The 17,712-nt window shown below is 38.6% G+C and overlaps 2 protein-coding genes across 2 annotated transcripts in view; one reads left to right on the top strand and one right to left on the bottom strand.

The window, feature by feature from the left end:
• LOC142348326 (guanine nucleotide-binding protein G(I)/G(S)/G(O) subunit gamma-12-like) overlaps positions 1–17,712 on the top strand; it is a 390,191-nt gene that overhangs the window by 165,869 nt on the left and 206,610 nt on the right. The gene's annotated exons all lie outside the window — the stretch shown is intronic.
• The window catches only part of LOC142348777 (uncharacterized), a 51,231-nt gene continuing 40,492 nt past the window's right edge, over positions 6,974–17,712 (bottom strand). Inside the window, exons 12-13 of the mRNA XM_075400276.1 lie at positions 16,533–16,786; positions 6,974–8,337 (exon numbers count right to left, since the gene is read on the bottom strand). Of these exons, the coding sequence (XP_075256391.1) occupies positions 7,599–8,337; positions 16,533–16,786 (993 nt within the window). The 3' untranslated portion in view covers positions 6,974–7,598. The remainder of the gene's footprint in view (positions 8,338–16,532; positions 16,787–17,712) is intronic.

Raw genomic sequence — 17,712 nt, 5'->3', positions numbered from 1 at the left:
AAATGCAATAATAATGAACAAAATGTCTAGAAATTGCAAAAAAATTCGATGATTTCTGAACAAAAACAAGTTAAAAACTCACTTTGGAAAGTCCACAATTGGCTCACAGTGGTACCGGTATTCATTGTCGATGAATTTTCCGATGCACTGGATCAGTACAGCAGGAGCGGTGGTCTTCGCATTGATAGACTGCCTGTAACATACCTAGCCGCCCCCCATTTCCTCATTATACTGCCAATAGATATTGACGTTGCATCCGAGGAAATACGCCATACCAACAAACTAAACAGCAACACTCCCGATTATATCTACCTGCACATGCTCATAACAGAATTACCACGTATTGAATGAAAATTTACCCAGAACTCGGCCAACGATCCATTGTCCTCACTCTCAGCAATCTCATACTCTGACACAAAGTACCCTAGCTGGTCCTTCACAAGCTCAAAGAACCCAGGCGAACGCATCTTGGCCACAATAGCCAAGCGTAGAGCACGATCATTATGCTTGAGAACTTTCTTGTCTGCAATAAATTGACTAAATGTGAGTCCTAAATCTACTGAAAATTGCGATAAAATACAACAAATACCTGACTTCCGACCAGTTAATGTGTAGTACAGAGCACTGAGAGCACACAGACCACCAACATCGGCCGTCACACTAGTCGCACCAAGCCACTTTGGAGTTTTAAATGACACTACGTCCACATACTCAGCGTAAATGTCATTGTAGAACTCGTACCCCAATTCGGCACACACGTTTGCGCGGAAAAAAGTACAATGCACCTCTTTGCCGTGCATCTTCTTCACGAAACATGGTACACATTCACGATTGGCTCTCAATAATAAGCAAAAACCACTTTACAATTAATAATATACGCAACAAACTAAAGAAAAATACATAAAAATATACATAATTATTATACACATATGCAATTACCTCTCAACAGTGGCCTGCAATCCCCCCATCGAGCGTGGAAAGAAGAACCCAGCAGCTTTCAGGCGATCGGATTGTGATCTCACCCGACTAATGTCCTTTGCAGAAGCACTGAACCCGACATGAAGCGAAGCCAATTCCTGAGACACCATCTGCTGAGTTGGATTTTCCTTCTCCTGAACTTGCATTTCACTGCCTACCTTCACTTCCACCTTGTACAGCAAAATTTCCCGATTCACGACCAATCCAGACGTCCCCACATTCTTTGTTGCCAGTACGATATGTTCTGCTTTGTCCCGATAAGCTCGTCGCTCCTCAGACGTCCGAACAAATGATGGATACACCCATTCAGATTGAGATAACGACTTGCTTCGCAAGAAGCCAGAAAATCTTCATACTGGGCAACATCCATGATTGACAATAACAATCTGAAAATTCAAAAATTGAGTCAAACTAGTTATTAAGCAAGCAAAACGTTAAAGTGTTAAGTCAAAAATGAACAATCACAGGAATGAAAACACACAAACAGCACAAATTATGCAATAAATGCCAAGGTCGTTTAAATACCATGCCACTACGATCACTAATTGTTAATAACACATGCCGCAAGACACACAACACTGTTCCGAACACACAATTACACCCTACACTAACATTTACTTATTCACTACGCCTCACTAATTCCCCTTTTATCCCCTACTTACACCCTTCTTCTCTCACAAAACAAGTTTGATATATACTAATTACTACGATATTAGTAGCACCTTATTCAATATTAATAGCACCAAGTATATTAGTCAGTATATTAAGGAGAACTAATCCATACTACAACTACCAGTCAGTTAATAAGTTATATAAATAAATATAAATAACTAGTTATACTGTCGTCTCCCCCATCTCAACTCCTCCCTCATCTTCCTGATCTTCACTCTCTTCCCTCTCCCTCCTTCTTCCCGCACATCTTCCTCTCCATCTCCTTCTCCACATCCCAACAACCCCGAATAATACGAATAATAATATGAATACTAATAATAATATTGATTCCCCGTCCCAACCATCTCCTCCATCTTCTATACTATTAACTATTATTGTTTTATTATGAAAATTGCACACTGGGTGAACTAAACAAGACCAGTGAACCCAGTTTCTTGACACATACCTGGTCCCGTTGTTGCAGCATCCCAGAGTGATATTATTCGAGCCGACAGTAATATTAAAGCACATATTGATACCAGAATAATCTGAAAAACTCGAAAAAACATGTAAAGACTGCAAAATTTGACCCCCCCAACCACCATCCCCATCATCACACACCCATCAGTCAACCAGTCAACCAAAAAACCACACTTCAACATGTTTAACACCATATTTAGTAGTAATATCAATAAACACACACATCAACACACATGACCCAAAAAGAGAGTACACCTGAAACAAAAAAATATCACAATAAATAAGTGCCATATTGAGAAAACTAGAACTAGAAGCCTGAGTATAGTAAATAAATGAGCAAATAAACACAGGAAGGCCAACCAGAAACCAGTTGAACACTCAGAAGAGCCACATCAGCAGAAGATCGTCCTGAAACATAGTTGTTCTTATTGAAACACGAAAATGTTACTTACACTTGTATTGAATCTCGTACTTTTCGGCCCCACTTTTGAGACTCCGATCAACACAGAAGAAGCGTTGGTCCAAGGAATAATCTTCCACAAGGCAGGAAAGATCCTTATTACTGAGAAGTTTATCAACGCAGAGTTTTTAGGACCGTTTCCGCGGTATAACTTTACAGTACGCCAACAAGTAGAGACTCTACTTCTTGAACTCTCAAAGAAATGGATAACACAATCAGAGTTCTGCAACATGACGCAGAGTACCACGTACCGAAACCAGACAGAAGTCTTCAATGTTGACTGGCTTTACTCGAAGATCCTAAACGAAACAATCGAAGCCGAAATTGAAGTCTTTAAACTACGCAATGAGACTGAAAAACTCCTCACCAGAGTCGAAGAGGACCCCCAAAACAGACAGAAAAGAGCCGCCCGCTTGTTATAGCAGCCGCAGTCGCTGGAATTGGACTCTTCGGTCCAGGAATAGCAATGAGCAGCGGAGGATGCGGTGGAATCACAGGAATTTTCGGCTCATGCCAACGAACGTCTCAAAACGCTGAAAACATCGATCGATTAGCAAACAGTTTTAATAGCCTTAATGACTATGTCATGGAAATTGGCGCACAAACAGATGAGACATTTTTTTTAGTTGCTGACGAACTTGCAATGGTTTACAAAGTTCAAAACGAAATGCAAGAAAACCAGAACAGAAACTGGAAACTAGTTGAGGAACAATTCGCAATTGTAGACCACAATCTGAACGCAATAGCAACATGCATGGAAATTCAAGCAACACAACAACAATTGAACTTTAACTTTGACACAGCAACATCATTACTTCTTACTCTTTATGCAGATATTAAAAGTTATTGAGCAGCTTTATATTCTTTCCGAATTAATGTTACAAATGCTATTCCTACTTTACTCGATAAACGTCTTCCAATCTCTTTAGTACCGCGAAAATCTTTGACAAAGATCCTGGATGCAGTCCATGATAGCCAAAAGAACGCCCCAGATCGTCTAACTTTGGCAATCCCCATGACTGACATACTTTCGTACTACGATGCGAAATTAGTACAAGAGATTTCGACAGTTGAAGACGGACTTTTACTGACATTAGCCATTCCCCTAGCCTCTAGCCAGACAGTGTTTGAAGTTTTTCGTGCAAATGTAATCCCTATGCCCCAGAAGGACTCTGTAGACGCCTTACAATGGGTGATAGAGGGAGAGTACTTAGCAATCTCAGAAGGACAGATGGAAACTACAGTACTGACGAAAGCTCAGTATGACAACTGTCTTGGATCGCCACGATACCGAATCTGTCATGAGACAATGGAAACCCACCTTGGATTCTCCTCGTGCCTAGCAACCCTCAAGTTTCATCATGCCATTACAGCATTGAAAATATGTGACACAGAGAAGGTTGTGTTACCTAACCCAGAACGAGCACAGAATCGTGGATACGGAATTTGGCTCCTTACATCAGCTTCAAGTGATTTTACCCTTAGTGAGATTGGTATGGATGAAAATGGCCGACACACCAATGTTCCTCATAAAGGTTGTAACATCTGTTTAATCACATTAAAATGTGGACATACAATGTTCAAGCACCACATTAAAATTCGAGCTGATTTACGAAGTTGTCAGTATCTTCCAGCGAAGAGAATCAATGTAAAATTACCAGATCCTCTTGCACATTTAATTGACTCAGTTCCAAACATAAACGAACTACCGAAGTTTGAATCAAGCACTGAAGCAAAATTAGATTTATTGAAGAATGTTAAAACAGAATTTATCTATTCAAATCGAAAGTTATCAACAGAATCACATGATGATATAGCGAAGCCCATTACCACTGAAATGAAGTCATTTAAACCAGCACTAATTGACAAACTTGAATCATATGTTCCTATCAAACTTTCTCTTTCGCTGACAATCATTGTCTTTATCGGAAATCTAGCCTTACATATTCTCTTCATGTACTTATACCATAAAGTAGCCTTTGTACGACGAATGGTGCCAAATTTCATGAAGCTTAACGGAACCAATGTTCCGCTAAACCCAGTAGTTTTCGTACCCAAACATCTGAAAGCAGACGTAGTCACTACTCTAGCCAAACAACTAAAGCAACCGCCAACAGTCATCTCTCCAGAAGAACTTGGAACCCTCAAACGACAACGACGAAATTCAATGCCAGCAACCTCTACCTTCTCCCTTAATACACTTGATCGATTCAACACAGAAGACGAACTGGACAACCAAGCTCAACCCCGAGAGGAGAGTATACTTTGAGCTCTTGAAAGTCTTATATAGTTCAACAAGTATTAATCCTTTAACCGATTAAGTGTCCCTTCACTCATTAAGTTCTAACCATCAGTGCTTTAAATCATCAAACCAATGCCTCAATCCCAGAAATTAACCAGTGCTTTAAACCATTTATTCAGCCAGTTCAAATGTGTTAACCTATTCAAAGTTTAGAGCCATTATTCAGTGAAATAACCATAATTATTTCCAGTGCTAATTCCCGTCATTCTCTTAACCTTAACATTAACTTATGTTTCCACTCTTTATTCTGAAATCGCGCATCTTCAACATCCTTAATGTTCCTTCAAAGCCTTTAATCTTGTCTTAACACTCTTTATTTTAACCTTTATCTCAATTTGTCTTAACTTAAACTTTATTTTCTCTTAACTTCCTTAATTGTCTTTAACTTAAATTCTTTCGTTCAAATACTCTTTTCTAAGAAAACATAAATTGGCTGGCTCCAACAAAAACATATGTATATCCTCATACTTGTGCAGATTATATGTTTTATAGAAAAATTGTAAAACCCAGTTCTTTCCCTAAAAATTTTCGTGTAAAATTTTCATAAAGTCCGGTAGTGTCACGCCCCTATTTCGTCCCTCATAGTTACGTGATTATTTTCCTTTAAATATCCATAAATAAGTGCTTTAATCTAGTTCATATTCATTTAGTTTCAAGGCCATATCTAGCCAGTAATTCCATCTAGGCCTGTAACCCCAAATTTGTTTATGTTTATGAGAAACCACCGCAGATTGACAGTTTTACTAGCAAACATAGCAAGTGCCTAAAAGCCTCAATATTTACTTTGTTGAGTTTCTTGAAGATAAATTCACATAATTAGTAAATAACTTCATGAGAGATTATGTACTTGGTGAAGTAATTATTCTGATAAAGTAGGTGCTAATACGGAACTTGTATATGTACTTAACAAACATCGAGAGACGTACAAAAGCCGGAAAATGCCCAACTTGTAGATCAGTAAATATTTGCGAAGGACCAATACAACTCGAGGCACAGTCCTGCGGAACTTACGATTACCAAAACACCGGAGAAACAGCCTGACTATCAGTTGCTAATAAAACTCAGCAAAAACTTAAACTTCTTATTCTTTCATTGAAACTTTGTCTTTATATTGATATAATTATTAAAAGGATTGAACTGGAAATTCTCTTGAAACTTCCAAGTTTGACAGACTTTGTTAGAGTAGAAATTGAGATTAACAAAACTCTAAAATACAAGGCAAACTAGTGGATATATCATGCATCCGAACCGCTCAGTAAAAGGCTGTTACTAGCTAATTTTATTAAAAATATATCCGCTAAAAATCGCACTGCGAAACATCTAAATAAGTCCTTGAAAATGACAATAATTATTCCAAGTTATCTCACAAATTTACCTTTACCTCAATAGCACCGTAGATTCATATTCTAAAAATCAGTGTGTAACACCCTCTGATCCTTAATTTTTTATCCCGTTTCTAGGGACGAAAAGTCTAATGGGTTAGTCGAAAAATCGGTCAAGTGACAAATCGCATAAGCAATAAGCAACCACAGGACTAATATAAGTGCTACGAACTACCTTTGGGAGCAATTAATTACAATGATTGCTTCAACCTGAATTCTAGAACAATTATAGAATCAAATTTGTCTTGAAGGAAATTTTTCCACCCTATTTGATTGTTCTATAGCTAAATCTCCCGCATCTGGCAGAAAATACAAGTTCATGTACCAAAAAATTCAGCATAACAAACGCCAATAAAATCATTTTGGCTCAAGAAAACAAAAATTTTGACCACTAAGGGGGGGGGGGGGGGGGAGGGAGGGATTTTGCATTTTGCAATGGAAAAGACAAGCTTTTCGTTTTAACTTTAGTAGTTATTAACTGTCGCCATTTTAGAGCAGCCTCTTAAAATTTTGAATGAATGAGCTTTTTAGATCACACAAAAATGAAGACGCTGAGTCAAAACGGTCGAGAAAAAATTTGTATAAAAAGACACGACTACAATTGCTGCAAACTTTGTCCGATAACAACTGATAAAATATTTCTGCATCACAAACCTGGAACTCAACCATTGCCATATTCTTCTGTGTTCGCTGGTAATAATCATGATAACAGAACAAGAATGTATGATTAATCTAAATTATCTTTAATCATAAGACATTAAATACCTCATTGTTTAACAGGAATAAATTCTATTTGAAGAAGAGAATCTATATTAAGCAATAATTTTAAAACCTCTAGGGTGCATCAAGTTTAAAGGCAATTCCAGTTTTTGAAGTCAGTTTGTCAATGATTTTCAGTCAAAGCTTGCATGAGAAGTGTGTATTTTACAATACAGAGCTCCATTGTATAAATTTTCGTTTGCTCAAAAAGATCAATTTTCAAATCAATTTAGATGTTCCGGTTATAACGACATAGTATATTGAATCGAATCATCGAATATAACAGATGTAACTATTTGTCATCAGTTAATGCTGTGATTTGATGCAAGCGTTTGGATATGAAACAGTCAATAGTCAGTCGATGAACTTTTTTTGCTAACTTGTTATTTGATGCAGCATCTCGTCATTACAGTCGCATGCAGTTCCACAGAATCCATTTCGTCCTGGGTAAACGATAAGCACCAGCTCCTAACTTTCGCAGAGCATGATTAATTTTTCGCCTACTGTTCCGAAATTTTTCCAAGTCTACTTTTTCGTAATTCTGTTTTTCCGTCGTTAATCTGCTGTACCTAGCTTATCAGTTAAACTATTTATTGGGAAAGACTTCAACAATATCATCATCGTCATCATCTCCATCTCCACCCGTTGTAGCATTGGTACTCAAGCCACTACTTAAATGTTGCGGTTGCCCTGTACCATCAGCAGAAATGATACCTCGATTATGGCTCAGCGCAGAACTCAGGTCCAGACCACTTCGACGTTGCTGTTGCTGCATCAAATGCAACATCGGTTGATGCCCGTTCGAGAATAAGTTTTGAGGACTGTTATTTATTACAGTCAAGTTCAGGTCCCCACTAAAGCTACTATTGTTTCCATTATCTCCACTACAAACACTATTCACACTTCCTGTAAATAAGCTAGGTCTACTCTGTGAAGAACTGCTTTCGGTTCGAGCGCTACTGAGATCGCTTGTTCTATCTCTAGCTTGGCTAATTTGAAAAGTGCTGTTTTGCTGTGAAGAAATGGTCTGATCATTTCTGCTATTTTGATTTGTTCGCTGATTCTGTTGTAACTGATTCTGTTTTTGAGATAGCATTGCAGCATGGGCTAGGAGGTGTCTTTGCAAACTGATTCTGTTTCCGTTAGTTCCAGTAGTTTGTGAGGATCCTGGTTGCCCATGCACCCTACTCAAGGTTGGTCTAGCCAGACCTTGATCAGAGTTGGGTGTTGTTCTGCTTATATGTGGAAGAGCTGTGGCAGTTGTTTGTGTCGCTGAGATTGATGGGAATGGAACTGAATTTGGAGTTTGTCGTCTACTGACACACCTAAAAATAGGAAACTATAGCTACACCGCTAATTGCTAGAAACGTTTTGAAGTGATGCACTCCCGCGTTACAAGTTCTTAGAAGTCATATAAGGATCATATATATCACTCAAATCAAACGCCATTTCTTTGCATGATCCATTTATGATCATTGGGAAAGAATACAAAAAATATTATTTTTCATGACCAACCAAAATTATTGTATGACCGGCAACCGAGCTCCCTTCTCGTGAATAATTTCAAAAATTGCCTCAATGCCGCCTTAGGGCAATTAATAAAAACTACACAGTAAAAATTGTCTTTTAAAATTGCATACAATTTAACTATCTTGCCATCTTTCTTGCCTCTATTGATAAAACTCACCAGATCCTGTGACAATAAAGATTAACTGACTAACTTTGGATGAAATGCTCTCGAACGACAGGCGGGGGCAAATTAAATTATGGGGGCGTCCCTTAGCGCTTAGAAATGTTTTATGGGTGCGAAAAGTCCCCCTACCCCGCAGATATTCCAACGCCGAGCCTCCCGAACGTCACCCTGACTTCTTAACCACTAAGCTACAATGGCTCTGCTTCTCTTTCGCTCACAATCGTTTTGCTTTCATATTAGCGACGAAATTTATTTGAGAAAGAGAGCAACTCATTCAAAACTGAAGAACTCAACCTTGAAAAAGTCACTCAAGAAGTCAAAGAATTCCCTGGAACAAAAGCGCAAAAACGGTCAAGCGATAATTTGCTAAGAAAGACACACGCTAAAAACATCGCTTCAAAAAATCAAATCCATAGATTTTATTCCAAAAAAAAACGTGATGAAACCAATAATAATCTGGTTATCGCGTCACAGCTACTTAAAAACTGAGATGCTGACAAAAGTAACATAGCCGACAAATTTCCGGAAAATGGCCATCGCTGACCCGCTTGAAGCACCAAATTGGTGAGCAAGTTGTTAGTTTATAAAATTACACTTAATTAAGCTTCCGAACTGAAGGCTATCAAGTTTAATACTAATGTCAGCTAGCACTCGCTATAAACAACTTTGATAACCTAAAGCACTTTGACTCATTGACCGGATTTTATTGGCTTATCTCGTTTCTTTTGATTTTGACCCAGACCGTATTCCCTAAATTAGCGTAAATCAAAGAGTGAAAAATTTTTTAATCCATCCAATTGAAACCCAGTGATTGAGTAAGTCAAGAATTTAAAGCACGAGGGTTGTCAATTTTATGCTGGCAACACCATGTTTGGAATATATTGAGCTGCTCACAAGCATATACAACTGTTTAAGTTCAGTAAAATTTATTAAGGTAAAAATAATTTAGAAGGATGCATAGTATGGAAAAATAGAAGCCGAATTACGCACAGGAAAAATTAATCTCAGGAATAGAAAAATTGTTTAAAAACAAATTTCTCGCTCCTTTTTAAAAGCAGGTTCAAAAAGTTTTCAATCCAAATACTACTTCATTGTGAATGAAATGACCACTCAAATTTGACTTTTTATTGCCATAGAAAATTGACTGGACAGTTGAAAAAATAGTGTGAACAGATCTTTAGAAAGTATAGCCAGAACACCCCAAAACCAGATCGAGGTGTAATCTAAGATTTGTATCCGCCAACAACCCGTACGAATCGATTAATTTTTCATTAAGCTGCAAAATCCAAAAAAAGGAAAAAAACGAAATAAACAAAAACAGCAAAAAAATTTAATGAATCTTGACAACTTGCGAATTTATATCAATTTTTCTCATGTTGTTGTTGTTGCCTTCGGTCAGAGAGTTTCCTCTTTGGAGTCGGTTATTTCGAGGAAGTTCGCAGCTTTGATTGGGGATTCTCAGAGGGATAGTCGTGTCAGAGTTCTTCTTTTTCTTACAGTTAAAGAGATGTCGTGTTGTATGGGGTTCAATTTTAATCCATCCAATTGAAACCCAGTGATTGAGTAAGTCAAGAATTTCAAGAATGAGGGTTGTCAATTTTATGCTGGCAACACCATGTTTGGAATATATTGAGCTGCTCATAAGCATATACAACTGTTTAAGTTCAGTAAAATTTATTAAGGTAAAAATAATTTAGAAGGATGCGTAGTATGGAAAAATAGAAGCCGAATTGCGCACAGGAAAAATTAACATCAGGAACAGAAAAATTGTTTAAAAACAAATTTCTCGCTCCATTTTAAAAGCAGGTTCAAAAAGTTTTCAATCCAAATACTACTTCATTGTGAATGAAATGACCACTCAAATTTGACTTTTTATTGCCATAGAAAATTGACTGGACAGTTGAAAAAATAGTGTGAACAGATCTTTAGAAAGTATAGCCAGAACACTCCAAAACCAGATCGAGGTGTAATCTAAGATTTGTATCCGCCAACAACCCGTACGAATTGATTAATTTTTCATTAAGCTGCAAAATCCAAAAAAGGAAAAAACGAAATAAACAAAAACAGCAATTTCTGAAAAAAATTTTTAATGAATCTTGACAACTTGCGAATTTATATCAATTTTTCTCATGTTGTTGTTGTTGCTTTCGGTCAGAGAGTGTCCTCTTTGGAGTCGGTTATTTCGAGGAAGTTCGCAGCTTCGATTGGGGCTTCTCAGAGGGATAGTCGTGTCAGAGTTCTTCTTTTTCTTAAAGTTAAAGAGTTGTCGTGTTGTATGGGGTTCAATATTACAATTTGGGCAGCAGTCGTAGTCGACTGTGCCAATTCGTTTTGCGTACGAGTCGAGATAGGGTGAGTAGCCACTTCGCAGTTGCGCAAGAGTACGCCTGGTGCGTCTAGGGAGCAGGGTCTCTTTGGTACTTATCCCAGGTGGCTTTTCATCTAGCACTTTGTTTGGTTCGCGTTCGTCAAGGTAGTCCTTGACTTCATTTGTATGGACTTGTTTCAGCAGCTCCTGATAGCACGTTTTCGATGACATTTCGTCATCTGAGTCTGGTTCGCGAAGGGCCTCTATGTATCGTTCGTAACGGCTCTTTAATGTTTGTTTCATGTTGCGTGGGTTGAGACTTGCTTTAGAACTCGGTTCCCTGGATGGCTGGGGATGTGGCTCACGAGTTGTTGCTGTACGCAACGCATGCGAGTATGTCAGCAGACTGGCCTGACCTGACATTCATCACTTAGGTGTTGGATTGCTGTCATATTTACGCAGCCAGTGACGACTCGTAGGGCGATGTTTTAGACCCTTTCTCGATGTGAGTGTTCGCAGCAACTGGATTCCATACAGGGCATGCATATTCTAGGACTGGCCTGATAAAAGCTTTATATCTGTTCACGATTGTCTCTTTCGGCTGAACCCAGCTAGTTCCCCTTAGTGCTTTGGGTAAAATAACACGATTCCGTGCTTTCCTGCTGGCAGCAGAGATATGCGCGCCCCAGTTTAATCCATTGCCGAAGGTTACGACGAGGATCTTTGGATTTTTCTTTACTTCAAGTGTTGTGTTGCTGATCTTGCTTGATGGTTTATGTTTGAAGGCTTGGTTCCATGGCGAGAAAAGAGTTGTTGAGCATTTTCCTAGAGATACTTCCAGATCTCGTTGCTGGAGGAATGTACAGAGCGACTCTAAGTAAATTGATATGTCATTGGATATGGATTCGATATTGTTGCTTTGTGCGTAGACTGTGAAGTCGTCAGTGTAGGAAACCAATTTGATTTTCAATGGGGAGTGGGAGCGTCGCTGACGTAGAAATTGAACAAAGTTGGTTCAAGCACTGAGCCTTGAGGCACTCCGAAGCAAACGATTCGGTTTTTCGAGAGCGAGTCTCTGAAAAGAGTTCGAGCTTGTCTACTATGCATGTATGTTCTCAGCCAGCGAACCAGTGCTCCTGACAGGCTTGAGTTGTTCAGTAGCGTTAGCAGTGTTGTGCGACACGGTGTCGCAGGCTTTAGACAGATCCAGAGAGACTAGGAGGGTGCGGTCAGCAGGTTGCCTTTGAATGAAACCGTTTGCAATTGCAGTTGCTAACTCTTTGTGTGCAGTTACAGCTGAGTGTCTTGACCTGAAGCCGTGTTGATGCCAATTTTTCTCATCAAACATTGTGGTATTGGTTCTGTTGAGTTAAAACGTTACTACATAACAGACAAAAGAAAAAAGACATAACGAGAAGAACAAATACAACAATTGAATCCGATTACGTTTCATAAAACATATACCGACTATCGTCGGCCGAACTGCTCTTGAACAACAGGCAGGGACAATTTAATTTAGGGATGTAGCTGACAAATTTTTATGATTGCAAAAACTCGGTCCTCTTAGGGGTTCGAACCCGACACCTCTGGGATAGAAGTCAGCCATCTCAACCACTGAGCTACAACGGCTTCGAGAAACAACCGCTAACAATTGTTTGTATCATTGCCTTTTGAAAACCACATTTGCTGAAAGCAGTGACAAAGCGAACATTGTAGACAAAATGTAAATAAATCAAAACGAAATTCGCTAAATCCTTGACGCGAATTGTGGTTACAGTGAAATTGCGTCACTAATTTTCACACAGAGATTTGCATCATTCATTTGCATTACATCGAAAGCCAGTATCAAAAGTGTGGAAAAGAGGGACGAATTCGAAGTTTATAATCAATTTGTCACCATTTTACAAACACTTGAAACGCGAAAACTACCGACTTAAATATCAGCGTTTAAGCGTGTCACCGTTTTTAGCACTCGCTGATTTTACTGATCTTAATATAAGTCAGTGGAAAATAGCGACCACGCTCAGTATATACTCACTACGATGTGGTTTTAGTTTTGTAATGATCTTAGCAAAAAATTTCATTTCGGAGTGAGAGCAACTGAAATCACTCGAAAAGAAGTGAAACGAGAAAGTCACTTGAGAAATCACAAAATGTTCTACAAAAAACGCAAAAACGGTTAGGCGACAATAATTGAGAAATTTTTAACATAACCGACTAAACGTCGGAAGAATTGCTCTTGAGCGACTAGTGGGAGCTCTAATCAATTGCAGCCTGCTTCAGTCGGGCGGGGGGGGGGGGGCTAAATGGGACTAGAAGTTCTATAGTGGGCCTCAAATTACCACATTAGAGGTTAACATATACCACTATTAAGATTTAAAGTAAAAAATGACACCAGTTTCGGCGCACTTTTCATTTGACTTTTAGTATTAAATTGCCGCCAATTGAGTTCAGCTGCTTGAAATTGTGATTGAGAGGGAATTTTAGATCACGCGAAATGCAAAAAGTCAAGGGCGTAAAAGTCACTCGAAAAGTCAAAATTGTCAAGCAAAAATTTTGAATAAAAAACACACGTTTGCAATAATTGCTATGAACTACGTTCAAGAGCAATTAAAAACAGTCTACAAAGATATCCAGTTTGGGACAAAATTTGGCATCACAAGAGTTTTCTCAATAAATTTTGGTACTCAATCAGTGATTACCGACGCGGTCAGGGACACTGTAACTAACAGTGAACACATAGAAAGGCAAAGAACAACTACAACCGGCAGACTGCTGGAACATAGCCTCCATTGATTCCCATAACACCCCGTGAAATTGAAATAAACGTATACAAACTGATTGTACAGAAAACAATTTCAAGGCAAGTCAATTTGATTGCATTTTTTTTTTTGGTTAGACGTACTCCTGGTCAATATAAGATCTGGCAACTAAAACTTAATAAGAGCCCATTTCAAACACGGCGCATCTAAAATTGCGCTTTATGGGCTTATCCGGTTTCTACTTTTGATTTCGTTCATTTAAGATTGCTCTGCTGATCAACTGCTGCTTGAAAGACTAAAACTAGCCTAGAGATTTCACTCAGAAATGTCATAAAAACGGCAAAATGAGGTCTAGCGAAAAAAATGGACGCCAAAACATCCCGCTGAGACGACGAGGGTGATTAATAAAAATGAGTAAAAAAGACAGGTGGTTATTTTATTATGTGAAGACTGGCCTAATAAACATGCAAGTGTCTCATACGGTTACATATCAGGTCTAAATAAAAAACTAAAAGAAAAAATGCCTGAAAGGCTTTAAAAACAGAGAAAAAGTGAGAACATCAAAAATGGACAAAAACAGTCCAAAATAAGGACTAAGTTTAATCAATTGTCAGGTAAAAACAACGAAAAACTAATTTAGTCCCTTGAAATACTGGAAAACCCACTTTCTATACAGCTTAGGAAATTCAAAAGTGATAGAAAAACTGCTACAAAGCAAAATAAGTTTGAAAACTTTCTTAAAGTTTATTGAATGCTCAAAATGTTGCACAAGGGTCCAAAACTTAAAATTACAAAAAAAATTCACAAAAAAACTATTTGGGAAAGTTAGATTTGAAACAAAAAAACGCTTTACAAATGCAGCAAATCAATAAAATTTGGTCGCTCAAAAATTTCTGCATCAAAAGTTTCTCGTTGTCTCACTTGTATCTGCTTTTGACTTACATTGAAAAAATTGAACTGAGCACAGGTATTCACAACCGGCATTTGAATTTGCATCCAAAAACGAAACCACGAATTTAAAAAAAGTAATCTTACTCTCCTACAGGTTGTATAAAGAGAGCGCCCTAATACAATCCGAATACTTTGTATTACAAAGGACAGTGCCAAAATAATAGCCATTGAGTGGCAGACAGAGGTTATTAAAAATATTTCCAGAAAATCAACGTTTTCATAGGTACGTCATTCCGAGCGAAAATTTATCTGCCGCTTCTTGGACAATTGGTCCCGTCTACAAATAACTCTGCGAAGCCAAAATTTTAAATGTTAGAGCTGAAATATGTTCGCAGATTTTTTTGCACAAAAATTGCTGGCAAATAGACAAGCATACATGGTCCGAGCTCAAATCAATTCAATGCCTATCTATTCTCAAACGATAGAAAATGAAAACTTTTATAGCTATCGAAAGGTGTTCTAATTTCATGTACAGTTTGTTACATTCCAAAACTAAATTGAATTTAACTTCTGAACTGAAAGCTATTAAGCTTAATATTACTGTAAGCTAGCAATCGCTCTAATGAACTTTGATAACCTTCTGCACTTTGACTTTATTACCGGGCTTTATCGATCCATCCCGTTTCTTTTGATTTTACCGTATTCACAACAAGGCGAAATTCAATGCGTGAAAGAATTTAAAATCCATTAAATTGAAACGTGAGTGAGGGGTAAGTCATAAAACGAACGTGAAAATCGTGACATGTAAGACAAAAAACGTGGTCATAATGTAAAGTCAAAAAAGGAGAGCACCTAAAAAAATGTTGAGGCGGATGGCGGTTATTAAACATAACCTGCTAACGTCAGAAAAATTGATCTCGAACGACTAGTGGGACCTCGAATATATTACACCATGCTTCAGTGGGTGGGGGGACTCAATTCGCTAAGGGCGGCTTCAAATGACGTCATCAGGTTATATACCAATTTATTTATAGCATAACCGACACAGGTTGGGCGAATTGTTATCAAACGAATGGCGTGCGTTTGGCTTCGTTAATAGTAATCTACGGTTTAGGCAGGGTAGCTATGGCTTAATTAAAGGAGCCTGGGGTGAGCGCGGCGCGGGGCACGGGGGGTCGAGCGCCCTGGTTTCTCTACTTCACGGGTTGTCCGGTCAGGGGGTGGCCCAACTATAAGAACCGCCCTTCACACCATGAATTTACGTCTCCAAAAAGGTTTCGGTGAATTGCATACTCAGAATCTTATATGCTGAAAGGCTCTAAGACAACTGAATTATCTCCGGGCGTTACCTGTTTATCCCGCTTTTGAGGATGAAAAGTTAAAAAGCTCAGACAAAAAATCGGTCGAGCAAAAAATCGCAAAGGAGCGATTAATCGCAAAACAAAAAGTCAAGGGCGCAAAAGTCGTTCAAAAAATTTTGCATAAAAAAGACGAACTCGTTTGCAATAACTGCTTCAAACTTCGTTCGAGAGCAATTAATAATTTCTACTTTTCATGATTTTAAATTCTAAAAGCAGAGAGCTTACAAATGATACAAATTTTCAAGACGTGATTCAGATTCGACCCGAATTAATCGATATGTTGAAAATGGCTCAAATCTATCCCAAAATAGAAACAGCTGGTCACAAAAAATTCCGTCAAAATTTGTTTTCGATAGCTAGATTCTAGAGCTTCAACATGATACCTAAACATTGGTTTTGAACGCTCTCAGAAAAACGTCGGAAATTGTCGAACAAAAACATGTGAGGCTAGCATGACGTTCTCATATTTTTTCTACACAATGAGTGAGAACAACAAATAACTCACCCGTTCTGACCACTATGGGCAGTGTTTTGCAGAGCTGCAACTGAACCCTCTGTAGTCAAAGCGATACCCTCGGGATGGCTTGAGATGAAGTTAGCTGTGTTGGCTATGAAGTCACGAATTGTTCGGTCTGCTTCAAGAGGTCTCAAGCGAAGGTCGAAACTGTTCATAGCACCATTATCTCGGCTGTTAACTGCCGTCTGTTCCATAGAAGACTTAGAAGTTTGACTGCTCTCAGCAATAGACCGCGTTGTACTCTAAATTATGCACTCATTGAAAACGAAATAGTGACATACAGTAGTATATAGTGATTATTATTATATCTTTGGAGCTAGCTCTCTTCACTACGCCCTGGGAACAAATATCCGAGAGAGGACAACTTCAAGTCTGGCTACAACCTGCATCCTCAAGCGAAAGATAAGTTAAAGATTGTTTCTCATCAAATCAATCGACTCCCCAAATAGGCGGAAGTCATCCTCTGGCACGATTTGATAAACAACTCCACGAACAATCCGAAGTCTGACCCCAGAAGCCCCCTAACTGCGGAACAGATAGTCACCGAAATACATAAGTTAAAACGAAAAGTTGTTGGAATAGTTTTTTGTGAACGAGTAGGAGCTCCCAACGTTTACAAGGAGCTAAAGGCAACAGGAATCCCCACCCTAAACGTCGTTCGTAACCTGTCGAGACGAAAACAGAAGGATCGACTGCTGATAACCGAACACCGAAAACTCCATCAAAAACCAGCCCTTGAAATTAAAACCCTCTCTACTGTCAAGAAAAACGACAGCAACTTGACAGCAATCATCAAGAAACGACACAGCTCGTCGGAAGCCCAACGAAGAAAGAAGCAAGAGAAAGCGAAGAAGTACTAAGTAAGTGCTTCACTTTTGAAGTTGTTCCTGGTTTAGTGAGGTCCTAGTGATTAAGTTCCTTGGCACTGATCAAAACCAATCTACAACTACACACCAGTCGTCAGTTCTAAGTTTCTTTTGTAAGTACCTAGTGAATAATTTCCTTGGCACCCATGAAACTGAACCTAGAAACTGAAATAGATCTCACGCCATGGGTAGAAACTGCAAAACATGCAAGCGAGGCATACCGGCCCAAGAGAAAATTTACTTCTGCGTATCGTGTAACACCCACATGCATCTAACCACTGAATGTACCACCCTCTCACCTG

This window comes from Convolutriloba macropyga, chromosome 10 (assembly GCF_964194025.1).
Source record: "Convolutriloba macropyga chromosome 10, txConMacr16.3, whole genome shotgun sequence".
Taxonomy (NCBI): domain Eukaryota; kingdom Metazoa; phylum Xenacoelomorpha; order Acoela; family Convolutidae; genus Convolutriloba; species Convolutriloba macropyga.
The sequence above is the reverse complement of the archived record's forward strand: the minus strand, read 5'-3'. Positions and strand labels throughout refer to the sequence as shown.